The sequence below is a fragment of the Gracilinanus agilis genome, chromosome 2 (assembly GCF_016433145.1).
Source record: "Gracilinanus agilis isolate LMUSP501 chromosome 2, AgileGrace, whole genome shotgun sequence".
NCBI lineage: Eukaryota > Metazoa > Chordata > Mammalia > Didelphimorphia > Didelphidae > Gracilinanus > Gracilinanus agilis.
The window spans coordinates 508,957,908-508,973,389 of NC_058131.1; the positions used below are offsets into that span (position 1 = coordinate 508,957,908).

The window sequence follows — 15,482 nt, forward strand, 5'->3', positions numbered from 1 at the left end:
CTGCCTACTTACTATTTGTTGACTTCATGGATACCATATAATGCACAGATTTTTCTTTAAAACCAACTTGCCAGTTACAAAATTTTTTCTGTAATCTACGTGGCTCCTTTAAATAGAGAGCCATTTAATTGATCTTAAGAAATCAGCCTATAAAACTATGATTTATATACAACTTTCCAAAAGTATATTTGTCATCTTGTAGCTCTTTACTTGTTAAAAACAAAAAGAGAATTGAATTGTGCTCTCTAAAGTAAATGGCCATTCAAAACATCATAATGAGTGTTGGTAAAATAAAATAGACTGACCTTGTTGTAAAAAGCTTTATTTAAAGCCTATTTGTTTATCAATTGTATTGAAATTCATTTAAAAATCATTTAAAAAGTAATTTTTTATTGTTTTTATGTCTTAATGCAATTTTATTATAGCAAATTTGTAAATAAAATAACCATTTGGTTTATTTAAAAATATTTTTGCAAGAATTTCCTAATTTTTGTGATACTATTTGGTTGTTTTTGAGGTATTGACAAAGTATTATTAAATTTGACCAGTTTGAATGTTGTACAGCTATTAGTGATATCATCAATTCCTTGTATTTAATTCAAACTCTTTGGACTTTGTTCCTGTGATACTATATTTTAAGTTTTTACATTACAGTATGTAAAAGGATTTTATTCTGCTATACTTATTAGTAATATAACCAAATTGATTCCTAACTTCTTATAGTGTACTTTGAATTCATACAATTTTTAGGGCTTTTAAATTTTGGGAGATGCAACCCTGAACAAGGGTTGCAAATAAGTATAAAGAAATCGTTTTCTTTTTCATATTTTCTTGTTTTCTTAATTTATTTAAAACTAAACATGCAGTTGTGTGGATATATTTATTTATTTGGGAAGAAAAATATGAAGATACTCTTTTCCCATAGCTTCTCTGAAAATGCCTCTAAAAAGGATGAAAAATAAAAAGTTTTAAGTTTTAATGTTTTATCTTCGAACCTTCAAGTAACATGATCTAGATATTAAGGTGGAATAATTCATGTAATACTGAAGCCTTCTAATTGGTATAATTACAGGCTCAAATAATTACATATATATGTTTTCATACCTCAGGGCAACTAATACTTCAGTTATGCTCATTAAGCTAAAGAACTGTAGTAATAAACTGTAATGAAACAATTATTCAGGTAGGGGGCTCCCACATTTTGGGAAATACCTTAAAGAAGATATGCAAAAAAGACAAGGCAGTTATTGTCTTCTCTTTTTTCTTTATAATTAATTTACTTAAAATTTGCAATCTTGATGCCTCTGGAATATAAAATAGTTTCCACATTAAAATAAAGAGGCATTCTTAGTCGTTAAGCATTTATTGAGCACCTGCTACTTCCCTAGGTACTATGTAAAAGTACACTTAGTGTTTTCTAACCTGTTCTTTTAGTGTGAGATACCTTATAATTCTCATCTGCTTTTTATTTTATCTAAGTATTTTATGGAAAGGATTTTGTCAATTAAAAGTTGGTTGCTTTTGATTCATATTATAACTTGCTATTGTCATACAATACTGATGATAAATAAAGGAACCTTAATTTTGTTTCTGAGGACCAAAGAAAAACTTTTTTTTCACAACTCTGCTGTTGTGTAAATGTATTATACCAAAACAATTTTTAGGCAGAATTTTTAAAAAATATTTAAAATTATTTAAGATTTCTCTTATCGATGCTTATAGGTACTTCTATTAGAGAATAATTTTTATATACATATACATATATTCCTTGCATTTTATACTGATTATGATCTATTGATTTTTTAAATTTAGTTTTGGAATCTTCTAAAACTTTAGCATCAATTAGTATAAATAACAAGCAAATGGTTTATCTTCTCTTTGCTTAGTTCTTTTATAGAAAACATTGTCTTTTGAAGCTAACTAAGACAGATTTGATAATATAAAGTTACTTCAGATAATTTGGATATTATTTTTTAATGGTGACAAATATTTTAGAAATAATTTTTGGTAATGAAGTTTTCTTTTATGAATATTTTCCACTTGAAATATATAATTTTGTAAAACATTACTGAGATGAAGTAAAATGCTTTAAAATTACCATTCTATTTTTTTAGCATATGATTTTGATGAAAGACCAACTATCAAAACAACATAATGAAGCAGATATTACCATTAGCAAGCTAAAACAAGATGTAAATGATGAAAAAAAGAAGGTTTCTCAACTTGAAAATGAAAAGATGAAAATTAATAAAGAACTAGAAGTACACAAAGAAAAGTTCAATGAAAGGGAAGTAACTCTTCATGATTTGAATACAAATAAGAAGGAACTTGAGGATAAGATTAAGGATTTAGTAAATGAGCTAGATAAATCACAGGAATACATTTTGAACATTAAAAAGGAAAATTCAGAGCTTCAGGAAAAAGTAAAACAGAATGAAAAAGATCTTTTTACCACTAGGAATGACTTAACTAAACTTCTTAATCAAGAGTCAAACAGTAACTTTCAGAGTGACTTACTTAAAGAAAAGGAAAAAGAAATTAGGAATTTAAATCAGTGTCTTTCAGAAATGAAAGAACTCAATAAAAATTTAGAGAAAACTGCTTTTGATGTCAAAATAGAAAATGAAAAGTTAATTTTAGATTGTGAAGATGTAAAACAGCAGTTACATGAATCTATTACTGTTAAGAATCAGATTTCTCTGGAAAAAGATGCTATTATTGAAGCTTTAAGAATAGAGAAAGAGCAGTTAGATGTAGAATTACATCAGTTTGAAAAGAAATTGTTGGAGCAAGCTCACAAATATGAGCAAACCATTGAAGAACTATCTAATGCCCGCAAGATGGATACTTCTACCTTACAGTTGGAACATGAATGTTTAATTAAACTCAATCAAGAGAGAGATTTTGAGATTGCAAAACTCAAAAGTGAAATTGAGCAGATGGATAGTGACCATAAAGAAACTAAAGAAATCCTAAAAACGAGTTTAGCAGGGCAAAAGGAGTTAACAGAACTCATAAAAGAGAAAGAGCTATTCATTGAACAACTTCAAGACAAAGGCTTAAACCTTCAGAAGAAACTTGATTCACATACTCAGATTTCAAAAAAAAATGAAATGTTCAGACAAACTATAGAAGAAAAAGATAAAAATCTTGCAATTATGAAAGAAGAAAACAATCATTTGAAGGAAGAACTTGAAAGACTCAGGGACCAACAAAGTAGATCTATGCCTGTGACTGAGCCCAAAACCCTGGACATTATCACTGAACTTGAAACTGAAGTAGCACAGTTGAATGTGATAAAGGGTAATCTTGAAGAAGAAATAAAACATCACCAAAAGACAATTGAAGATCAAAATCAGATTAAGATGCAACTTTTGCAGACTTTACAAGAACAGAAAAAGGAAATAGATGAATTTAAATCTCAACATGAGCAAATGAATATTACACACACACAACTCTTTTTAGAAAAAGATGAAGAAATAAAAAATTTACAAAAGACAATCAATCAAATTAAAACTCAACTGCATGAAGAAAGGCAGGACATCCAAACGGAAACCTCTGATATTTTTCAGAATACTAAAGTTCAGGCTCTTAATGTAGAAAATGGAAATGAGAAGCATGATTTATCAAAAGCTGAAATTGAAAGACTGGTAAAGGGAATAAAGGAAAGAGAGATGGAGATTAAACTTTTAAATGAAAAGAATGTTTCTTTGACTAAACAGATTGATCAGTTGTCCAAAGATGAAGTTGGTAAACTGACACAAATTATTCAGCAGAAAGATCTGGAGATACAGGCTCTTCATGCTAGAATTTCTTCTGCATCCTACATGCAGGATATTGTTTACCTTCAGCAGCAACTTCAGGCTTATGTTATAGACAGAGAAAAATTATTTTCTGTTTTGAATGAAAAGTCTAGGGAGCATAGTCAGCTAAAAACAGAATACCATAAAATCATGGACATAGTAGCTGCCAAAGAAGCAGCTCTCTTGAAACTTCAGGATGAAAACCAAAAATTGACTAGTAGATTTGAAAGTAGTGGCCAGGATATGTTTAAAGAAACTATTCAGAACTTGTCTCGTATTATTAGAGAGAAAGATATGGAAATAGATGCATTAAGTCAGAAATGTCAAACTTTACTGACTGTTTTACAAACATCTGACTCTGGTAATGGGAATGAAGTTGGGAGTGTTAATAGTAATCAGTTTGAAGAACTTTTACAGGAACGTGATAAATTAAAACAGCAAGTAAAGAAGATAGAAGAATGGAAGCAACAAGTAATAACAACAGTACAAAATATGCAGCATGAATCTGCTCAGCTTCAAGAGGAGCTTCATAAACTTCAGGCACAGGTCTTGGTTGATAGTGATAATAATTCCAAGTTACAGGCAGACTATAATGGTCTAATCCAGAGTTATGAACAGAATGAGACCAAACTCAAATGTTTTGGTCAAGAGTTGGCACAAGTACAGCATAGCATAGGGCAACTTCATAACACCAAGGACCTTCTTCTGGGAAAACTTGATGTTGTCTCACCACAGCTATCAATGAGATCATCAGTAGTTTTACCTACGCTAGAGAGACAATCTGAATTATTAAATGAGGCTTCTAAACCTCTACAACAAGAATTAGACCAGCTAAGAAAAATATTACAAGAAAAAGATGCAACAATTAAGACTCTTCAGGAGAATAATCATAGATTGTGTGAGTCTGTTGCTTCCACCTCAGTTCTTGAAAGAAAAGAACATGAAGGGAATGATTTGGAGCTTAAGCAAATGAAGGAAAAACAAGATATTTTACAAAAATCACTTAAGGAAAAAGATCTCTTAATCAAAGCTAAAAGTGATCAGTTACTTTCTTTAAATGAAAATCTTGCTAACAAAACAAATGAAAATGAACTTTTAAAGCAGGCAGTAACAAACCTTAAAGAAAGAACTTTAATTTTAGAAATGGATATTCGTAAACTAAAGGAAGAAAATGAAAAAATTGTGGTAATGTCTAGGGAAAAGGAAACAGAATTTCGAGCATTGCAGGAGACTAATATGCAGATATCCATGATGCTGAGAGAAAAAGAATTTGAATCCAACTCAATGAAGGAAAAGGCTTTTGCTTTTGAGAAACTATTGAAAGAAAAAGAACAGGTACGTTTTCTTTGTAGGTATGTGGAAGGGCTATGGGGATTGAGGAGAGATTTTTTTTTTTTTTTATGTTGGGACCAGTGCTACATAAAGGGCAGGTTCCTGACCTTGGTGGGGAGACTGCAGACACTAAATATGGAATGAGGGAGAGGAAAATGAAAGGGCGAAAAAACAAGCTAAGCCAGATAATAGATTTTGAAAAAAGCCTTATAGCCTTCTCATTTGGGGGGGGCTTCCAGTTTCAGCTTTTATTTGTAAGTCAACCCATTATCTTACTAACACTGGTGATAAGCATTACAGTAGTTCACATCTAGGTTACAAGTCCTTTTCTAATAAAGATTAGTCAATACTTTTGATTCAGGGGGTTCACCTATTATTCTTATGATCACAGAAAAATGGAATAGAAAATAGAATAGGGGATAGAAATGATTATTAGAAACTGTGACATTATATGAGCCTCACTGAGCTCCAAGAAAACTGTCTTACCTCATGTCCCTTTTCTGCTGTAAAGACTGTTATATGTTAATTATGAGGTTGCATTGCAATGTAGATAGGGAGAGCTAGAGTGGGCCCCTTTTGAGAAAGCCAAATTAAGCCTGCTTCTGCCTCATGAATTTAGCATTGACCTCTGAATTAATTCTTTTATTGAAGGCTTCAATTATTAACCCTGTGATTAACACTGATTAACCCTGTGAATCCCAATATGGTCATAAGAAAATTTTTGCAATGATATCTTGCATTCACTGTCCCTTGACCATTGCCATAAGGATCAGCTTTGACCATATTTTTGATCTCAGGGTTGGTTTGTTCTGATTACCTCTTCACATTATGATTATATATATATTATGAACATCTTTGTTGTAGAAAATGTAGAAATATAATTGGCCAATTAAAAATTGTCGAAGGCAGTCTGAAGGAGTATTGGTTGTTGTTTTTAAGTGATTGCTTTAATACTAGTTTTAGTTTGATTTTCTGAATCTTAATGCCCGCTATTAGGTTTAAGAATCTTTTTTCTACCAAATAGCAATGTTATTCATTACTCATATAAGAAGGAACTCTTTAAAAGTTATTATCACCCCTTACTCAGACATGAAAAATATCTCAGTGCCATGTAGTATCTGCCCTTTTTATATATTTTTATATATGAAATCCTAAATACATGATGTATGAGTTGTTTTGATTTGTAGGTGCAATTTAATAATTTATTGAATATCTCCTTATGCACATAACACAATGCTAGGCCAAGGCAACATGTTCTTATTTAATGTTACATCTCCACACCCTTATGTGATATAAATAAATAATCCCAGAGAAGAGAACACTTGAACAAAATGTCCCAAAAAACTTACTTGCATACTACATGTATAACCCTCTGGGAGAATGCAACTCCTTTAGGCCAAGGAATGTTTTATTTTTGCCTTTGTATACTCATGCTTAACACAGTGCTTTGCTTGTAGTAGTTACTTAATAAATGGATGAGCAGAATTGAAACTTTGTTCCATGCATGGAAACTTGAATACTGTAGGAAATATATTGATGGGATTAGGCTTCTAGTTATAACTAGCATTCCGATGCTTAAAGGGTCACGGTCAGTTCTGGAAAAAAGCTCTACAGAGTAAAAGATTGTTTATTACTCACTGGCCACAAAGAGGTATTCAGTGAGCCTTATTAGCTCTTTAGATCTATAAAATCTATTTTGTTTCTCAGTAGTACATATTAGCAGTTTGGCTGATTTAAGTATAAAAAGTCTTAAAGCCAACGTTCCTATCATTATTTGAAGGCATGTTGTATACAGTGATCCCTCACCTATCATGAGCGTTAGGTTCCAGACACCCCCTTTGATAGGTGAAAATCCACGAAGTAGCGAGAGAGCAAACAGACCAATGCTATAGTCACTGAGCCAATCAGCATGCAGAATATAGAACACAGCACTGGTGAGGGGCACCCGTTGGTCCCTAGCTGTTGGTTAGGAGTTAGTTCAGCACCCCCTAAGCCATCCCAGGAACATTGTCTATCTTAAGTCAGCTCAGTTTTCCTGAGGGGGACAAAAAAGGTTGGCCTAAGGACAAAGGGATGCAGTTGGCTGGCTACCCAGCATGAAAAGAGCAGTCAGGGCGGCCAAGGCTCTCCGTCTCCTGGCTAGCTAGGCATGATAGTGAAGGGCCCTGCTCAGCATCCCCATTGTCCTCAGAAGTGTCCTGTTGATGACTTGTGCATGTGTCTTCGAGAACTCATTGGCTCCTGCTTCACTGCCTTGCTCTGGCCTGGTCTCTCTTCTTTGTTCAGTGTGACTCTCCTGTGTGCCAGGCCCTGCCCCTTCTGGCTTCTCTGCTCCCACACTCCTGCCCACCCACATTCTGGCATAGTCCTGCCTCTCCCATGCTCCCACCCCAGCACCTGTTCTTTCCCCCTCTTCTTCCTCTGTGGGCAGCCTCCCAGATTGGGCGAGATACCTGTACCCTTTGCCCCAGCCTGGCTGTGTGTCCGCAGGTCTCATTCTTCTTCATGGTAAACACACTTCTGAGCCCTAGCTTTCCCCTATCCTAGCCCAAAGATGGGGTGGGGAGTGGGATTGAACTCCAGGTGATAGGGCTATAGCCCTCGGTCCTTCAGTCAGTGTTCTGTCCACTGAGACCCCCTTCCTGCCCCTGAGCTCATCCCTATCCCAGAGGTTTGGACAGAAAGACATTTTCCCTTCTTAGTCCTCCTGTGCTCCCAGGTAAAGACCTTGCCTTGGGCTCAGCTGTTCTCTTGGTTGGGCCATGGGGTAGGGGGGGTCATTTGCTGTTGGATTTTTCATTCAATAAACTGGTGGTTTCTTACCAAAAAGAAAAAATCCTGCTATATAGCAAAAACTCTACAATACAGAATTAGATATATATTTTTTAAAAACCTGCAATACAATGAAGCTGCAATAAGTGAATTGTGATATAGTGAGGGACAACTGTATATGTTATTGTTATAAAGTTCACTTGACGCCCAAAGGCCCCTCTCATGTACATTGTTAGGGAACTTTTTAGCATTGACTGTATTGGGAGGGAGGGACCTAACCCATGAAGATATTCACACCCAGTGCAATTAAAATATACTTTTAGATTATTTTCAGTGAGAAAAATTTTGTAAGCAAAATTATAATATTGGAAAGAAATGTTTTTAAGCTTTTCTGTTGTAGTTCACTTTATATAATATCTATGCTTTTTACCTAGAAAATTTTTTGAAAATTTAATATAAGGAACAAATTTCAATGACTTGTCCTGAATGTTTTGAGGTCAAATTATAGATTTTAAATGTTATAGAAATGAAATATTTATATACATTTCTATTATAATACATATTATATATAATACATATCTAAACAATGAGAAAAAGTAATCTTTTAAGGTTTTTTTTAATTATTTTTTTTAGAAAAGCTAGCTATTGCCTAAAACACAACTCTCTGTTAAGTGTCTTGAGAGGTTAGTTTTCTTATTATACTGTACTTGTATGGGATGCTTTCAGGAAATAATTTCCCTCACTGTTCAATGGCTAGTGTTTTTAAAATTGTTTTCCTTAAATCTATGCCAAAGTATTGTTTTTTAAGAGTTTTCATATTACCAATGGCCCATTTTCTCTAAGTACTTGAAATTATTAACTTTTAATACAGTTGTGTATATTTAATTAATGTAGTTTAAAGTCTTTACTGAAACCAAGATTTTAAAATAAGACTATAATATATAGAAACCTAAAAATTAATTATGTTTTTTCAAAAGGGTAACACTGGAGAATTGAACCAGCTATTAAATGAAGTTAAGTCCATGCAGGATAAAGCAGTTATGTTTCAGCAGGAGAGAGACCAAGTCATGTTGGCCCTGAAGCAGAAACAAATGGAAAGCAGTTCCCTACAGAATGAGGTATATACTCATTAGAATAAAGAACTAAATAATCTTATTTGATTAATACACTAGAAAAAAAAGGTTCTAATAAAATTAATTACCTTTCACATAGTTTTCCTTACTCTTTTTCTCACATCTCATCTTGCTATTATTCTATTTCTTATATCAAAAATACTGTATTGATATTCTTTATGACCATAACCTTCTATAGTAACATCTCTTCCTATCCCTCATTTTTTTCTAAACCTTTTTTGCCCTTATCTTAATCTCCAGGGCCTTTAACTTTTCAGTACCTTCTCAGGCCTGATTTTAGTTACTATAGAAGCATTTATTATGTGCCTGCCCAGTGCCATGCTTGGTGCTAGAGATGCAAAAAAATAAACAGAAACATAGACTCTGCTCTTAAGGTACTCATATAATTGATGGGGGAAGAAAACAAGGAAATAATTATACCTTATCTCTCTCATATAAACACACACTCTTTTATACATACACATGCACCTATTAGTGATTGTTTGCATAAAGGAACTTGAGAAGGAATGAATATACAGGTAAGACAGGAGGAGAACAAGGAGAGAGCAGAGCCAAGAAAACCTAGAAGAGAGGGTGATCACCAATGTCAAAGGATGCAGAGAGATCATAAAGGATAAGGGAAAAGACTATTGGATTTGGCAGTTAAGTTATCATTGGTGACTTTGGAGATGTTACAGTTAATGAAGTTGGAAGCCAGATTGCACAGGGTTTGGAATAGATTGAGAGGAGAGGAAGAGTAGAGGAGTGCATACCAGATCACCTGTTGCCTATTGGGTGTTCAAACTGTATATCTTGGCAACAACTTAAACTAAGCATTTCTAAAACAGAACTTCTTGTCTCTTACCTTTCCCTTCTCAACGTTCCCTCCAGCCCAATTTTCCTCTCTTCTAGATTTCCTTTTTTTAAAAAAAATTTATTTGATTTATTAATTTGTAACATTTCTCCATGGTTATAGGATTCATGTTCCATCCTTCCCCTTCTCCCACCCCTTCCATACCCCAGACACAATTCCACTGGGTTTTACATGTGCCATTAATCCAGACCAATTTCCATATTATTGGTATTTGCATTAGGGTGTTCATTTTGAGTCAGTATCCCTAATTATATCCCCATTCTTCTAGATTTCCTTAATCCTGCTTTGTTTTGTTTTGTTTTTAAATAATCCTTTCTTTCTATCTTATTAACAATTCTAAGGCAGAAGGGCAAGTACTAGGCAACTGGGGTTAAGTGTTTTTGCCCAGGGTCACACAAGCTAGGAATCATCTGAGGCTATATTTGAACCCAGGTCCTCTGGACTCCAGATCTTTCTCTGAGCCACTTAGCTGCTTCGCCTAATTCTGTTAAAATTCTTTATGTTATCCTTCTAATTTTCCAGGATTCTTCAACATCTTCTTATTCACTCTTATCCACAATTAGACTGTGAATTCCTTTGAGGAGAGGGACAATCTTTTTCCTCTTTTTGTATCCCCAATGCTTCATACAGTATCTGGCACTTGGTAGGAGCTTAATAAATGTTTATTGACTGAGACACCACACATATATAATCAGTTACCAAATCTTGTTATTTCTAACTCCACAAAAATCTTCCATTCCCTGTCATCTACTCATCCCTTATCACCTCTAACCTAAATTTTCATAATGACTTTCTTGGTTTTCCTGTCTGAAATTTCTCTCCATCAGGCAGTCAAAGTGAATTGTATTAAGTTCTTATTTAAAGTGTTTTATTCATTCAATTCAGGTGTCCCCTTATTGCCTATCAGATAGTGTTCTTTTTTAGATCTTAAAGCTTTTACAACCTGATACATAGTGGGTACTTAATAAATATTTGTTGATTGATTTATTGATCTAGTATAGTAGACTTAGAACATTCTAAAGCCTTATAGAAACCTCTTATATTCTGTTGTGGTACATTTCATTTCAAGAATCTTGAAGTTTGGGTTTTTTTTTTCCAGTTTCATAAAATGAAAGTTTTTATGGGAAAATATGAAATGTTTTGCATAAAAAGACTAATTTTTCTTTCCTGAAAAAATGGAAAGATTAATGTAAAATAAGGTGTCATGAAGGGGTCAGGTCTTTTTGCATTCTTTCATTTTTCAGAGTGGTATCCTTCTAGGTTTATAAACTTAAACAGAGGGGTACTGATAGATGAAAATACAGGATAATTTCTAGTCAATTGTTTACCCTAAGTTTATGTACTTTAAAAAAATGATTCAGAACAGTGATTTTTTTACCTATTTAGGGGAACTCTTGGCCTAGAAATTCCCTCCAATAATCCAAGTCAGCAACTTGTGTTTAACTTATATTCTTAGGTACAATAATACATCTTATAATTTATAAAGTAATAACACTTAATGGTTGTGACATTTAATAACAAATAAAATAATTTTATTTTAAAAAGTGAAGTATTATGAACATAAAACATAAAGAAATGTCTTCTGCTTAGGTTCAACATTTTCGTGACAAAGAATCTCGATTAAACCAGGAGTTAGAAAGATTGCGTAACCATCTTTTAGAAACAGAAGATTCATATACCCGTGAAGCTTTGGCTGCAGAAGATCGAGAAGCCAAACTGAAAAAGAAAGTTACTATATTGGAAGAAAAACTAATTTCGTCCTCAAATGCAGTGGAAAATGCCAGGTAACATTTAATAATAAAATTTTAGAATTACAGTATGTGACACCAGTCATTTTTATATGTGCAAAATTTTTTTGCTGACAGTGAAAAATCTTTAGATTTTGAATTTTAAGCAAAGAACTGATACATTTCATACAGTTTAGATTTTTTTAGATAAATGATTAATTATAGCCTATGTGTTTCAATGGAATATTAGTTTAAATTTGTATTATAGATTAACTAGAAAATGGGAAAGAAGATTGTAAGCTACATTATAGAAATGTAATTGGGCAACATGAATTGATATATTTTTTGCTTCTGAGATTATAATATTGAGGGAAGGGATTCATATTTATTCATTGTTTTCCCCCATACAGCTTGGTATGATGTCTTGAACCTGGAAATGTATTGAGAGAAACATAAACAATTTTCAAGTTACATAATACCTTTATTATTTTTATTCAAACATCAGTGATATATGAAATTCTCTCAAATCTTAAATTGGGAAAAACAGTTTTGAACAATATTGTCATCTGTTTCAGATTTTAGTCATAAAGTAAAATGCTTAATATTAAATAAATTTCATATTGGCTTAGTAAAATAATTTTTTCTTACCAATGTAATAAGTTATTAAAACATGAAATTATTTTGAAATATTATAAAAACCACAAATTTTTATAATACCATGTCTTTGTGTAATTTTAAAGGTTTTATATATTCTGCCATTTTTATGAATTTTATTACATTATTTGATGCTCAGTTTTTTGTAGGGCAACTTGTTATGGGAATAATAAGTACTGATTCAAGAGGCCAATATTTGTAGTCCAAACCTGCCACTAATATTTTTTTCCTTTTTTTTTTTAAACCCTTAACTTCTGTGTATTGGCTCATAGGTGGAAGAGTGGTAAGGGTGGGCAATGGGGGTCAAGTGACCTGCCCAGGGTCATACAGCTGGGAAGTGTCTGAGGCTGGATTTGAACCCAAGACCTCCAATCTCTAGGCCTGGCTCTCAATCCACTGAGCTATACCCAGCTGCCTCATTAATATTTTTTGTGATCTATGGCTCTCAGTTTTCTTCTCCATGAAGTGAGGGATTGGACTCACTGATATATAGGCAGGCATTATATTCATGTTATAATGAGGAGGTTTTGTCTTAAGGAGAATGAAACAATATCTGTCTTTTAACACCATTTTTTGGCGTGATAGGATATGACTATAAGTCATAAGGTGTCATAGTCCTTGGAAAAAAAAGTTGTGAGTCTTCCAAAAGGACTAGAGAAATGGATTGCAGGCATAAATAGACTGCAGCTTAGTAATATGCTGAATTATGCCTCATAACAATTATATGCAGTTATGCAAAATATACACATGAAGTGTCGTAAAAGCTATTATAAAAAGGCTTTACAATTGGAAATTAAGTGGTAGGTTATTTATCAGAGCAATTGGTAATAGATGGACAACTCCTTTACCATAGGAGAGCCATGTAAATCTAGAGTAAGGTTCTCAGTGTATTGGGTAGACCCTTTTTGAAATTTATGAGAAGAGAAGGATGTGGGCGTGAATAAATTTTGACCTAGACTACTGGAAGAAGTAACCAAATTGATATGGCCACAGATTTATTGAGATATTGAAGAAGGTAATTGCAAAAAGCTTAAATAGAAATACACGTTAAGTTTCCAAGAAAAGTATAAGTTAAAATTGCTTCTTATAGTTTTACTTTGAGTAAACCTAAATTTAAAAAAACCCACAATATTATTTTCCAAAACCTTGTCTGCACAGGAGATGTTAGTTATCTTTTGTTTTTTTTTTGTTTGTTTTTTTTAAAACCCTTAACTTCTGTGTATTGGCTCCTAGGTGGAAAAGTGGTAAGGGTGGGAAATGGGGGTCAAGTGACTTGCCCAGGGTCACACAGCTGGGAAGTGTCTGAGGCTGGATTTGAACCTAGGACCTCCCGTCTCTAGGTCTGGCTCTCAGTCCACTGAGCTACCCAGCTGCCCCATTAGTTATCTTTTAAAAAAATTATTAGCTTGACAAATACCAACAAACATGAATGTTTCTATATACAGCAATTAGAAAAAATTATTACTTATGCATAAACAAACTTGAATCTCATATATAGAGATTCTAGATGGAAAATTGTTTCACCCCCTCATTTTGTGGGTTCTGTTGATCTAGAGTTTGTTTTGAGGCACTTTTAAAAAGAATTTATTCTGAAATAGCTCAGCCTCTCTCTCCCCTTCACACATCATTGAAGAACTAAACTATCACTCTTTGATATTAAAAAATTATTTTTTTTTCAAAGCATGTACTAAAGGTGAGTTATAGCAGGAGTTGAGCCAAGATAGTGAAGAAAAGGAAAGGACCCCACTTCCCCCTGGATCTCTACCAAATTCCACTTCAAACAACTCAATGTCTCAAGAATAATTTATAACTAATGAAACGAGCCTGCTAATCTTAAAAAAACTTGGGAAGGTAACGAAGAATGAAACAAGTAGAACCAATAGAACATTATTTACAGCTACATAATTAATATTTTGTCATAATTAATACATATCTTTCCAGCTTCTGTTTATCAGTTATTTCTCTGGAAGTGGACATAAATAGTTTTTTCAAATATTAATTATGTAGCTGTAAATAATTGTTTTATATATATATATATATACATATATATACACACACACACACACACATATATGTTTGTTTGTTTTTTGTTGGGTAATGCCTTCTATGGTGTATGGGTTTATTTTGTATCCTGCAGCTTTGCTAAAATTATTACTTCTACTAGCTTTTTAGTTGATTTTCTAGGGTTCTCTAAGTATAACATCATATCATCTGCAAAGAGTGATAGTTTAGTTCTTTGATGGTGTGTGAAGGGGAGAGAGAGGCTGAGATATTTTGGAATAAATTCTTTTTTAAAAGTGCCTCAAAACAAATTCTAGATCAACAGATCCCACAAAAGGATGGGATGAAACAATTTTCCATCCAGAAACAACTCATAAAGTTGGCAGGACAGGTATGTTACATTGGGTTGGGAATGGATCATAGACCAGTGTGCTAGAACAGGCTCTGCCTTGGCAAGTCAGTGCTGATCTTTGGGGGAAGAGAGGCTGAATCATCAGCAATGCCTTTCAGAGCTCTCAGCCCATAGACAGTATTGGGGGTTGGACAACTTGTCAGAAAGTGACTTTAGGGATCCCTTTGTTGGCCCTGTGTGCAGGACTCTGATGTATTGCCCATACACAGTACTAGGTCACCGTCCTGGATACAGGATGAGGAGGAGCATTAGCACACATGGTTCTTGCAGCCACAGGGGAACTTGGGACTCTGGTCACAATTTAAGCAGGAAAAAATTATTGTGGTCACTCACAGACCAGAGCATGGGCCAGGAAAGAAGTAAACACAGCTCTCCTTAGCCCATACCACCTTAGAAGAATTAAAAACTTATAGATCTGTAGAATTAATTCCCAAACCAGCTGTGCAAAAAAAATAATTTAAAGCTTGGGACAGGGTCCCCTCCACTACAGAAATAGAGTCAAACTTTAATTATTTTTAAGGTAAAAGTTAAGAAAAGGGTTGGGAAAATGAGCAACAAAAACAGACATCATATAAAGTTATTATGGAGATAGGAAAGACCAAATACAAACTCAGAAGATAATACAGTCAAAACTGCTATTTCCAGAGCCCCGCAGAAAAATGTGAATTGTTTTCAAGCCCCAAAAAATTCCTAGAAGAGGTCCAAAAGGATTTTAAAAAATCAAATAGAGAAGTAGAGGAAAAGTTGGGAGGGAAAATTAGAGCAAGGCAAGAAAATCGTGAAAAAGGAGTCTAT

General features: G+C 33.5%; 1 protein-coding gene across 2 annotated transcripts in view; it reads left to right on the forward strand.

Moving 5' to 3' along the window:
* Positions 1-15,482, forward strand: part of TRIP11 (thyroid hormone receptor interactor 11) — a 106,886-nt gene that overhangs the window by 57,649 nt on the left and 33,755 nt on the right. For both annotated transcript variants that reach the window (XM_044665041.1, XM_044665042.1), the window contains exons 11-13: positions 2,115-5,138; positions 8,885-9,025; positions 11,484-11,677. In XM_044665041.1, coding sequence (XP_044520976.1) covers positions 2,115-5,138; positions 8,885-9,025; positions 11,484-11,677 — 3,359 coding nt within the window. The remainder of the gene's footprint in view (positions 1-2,114; positions 5,139-8,884; positions 9,026-11,483; positions 11,678-15,482) is intronic.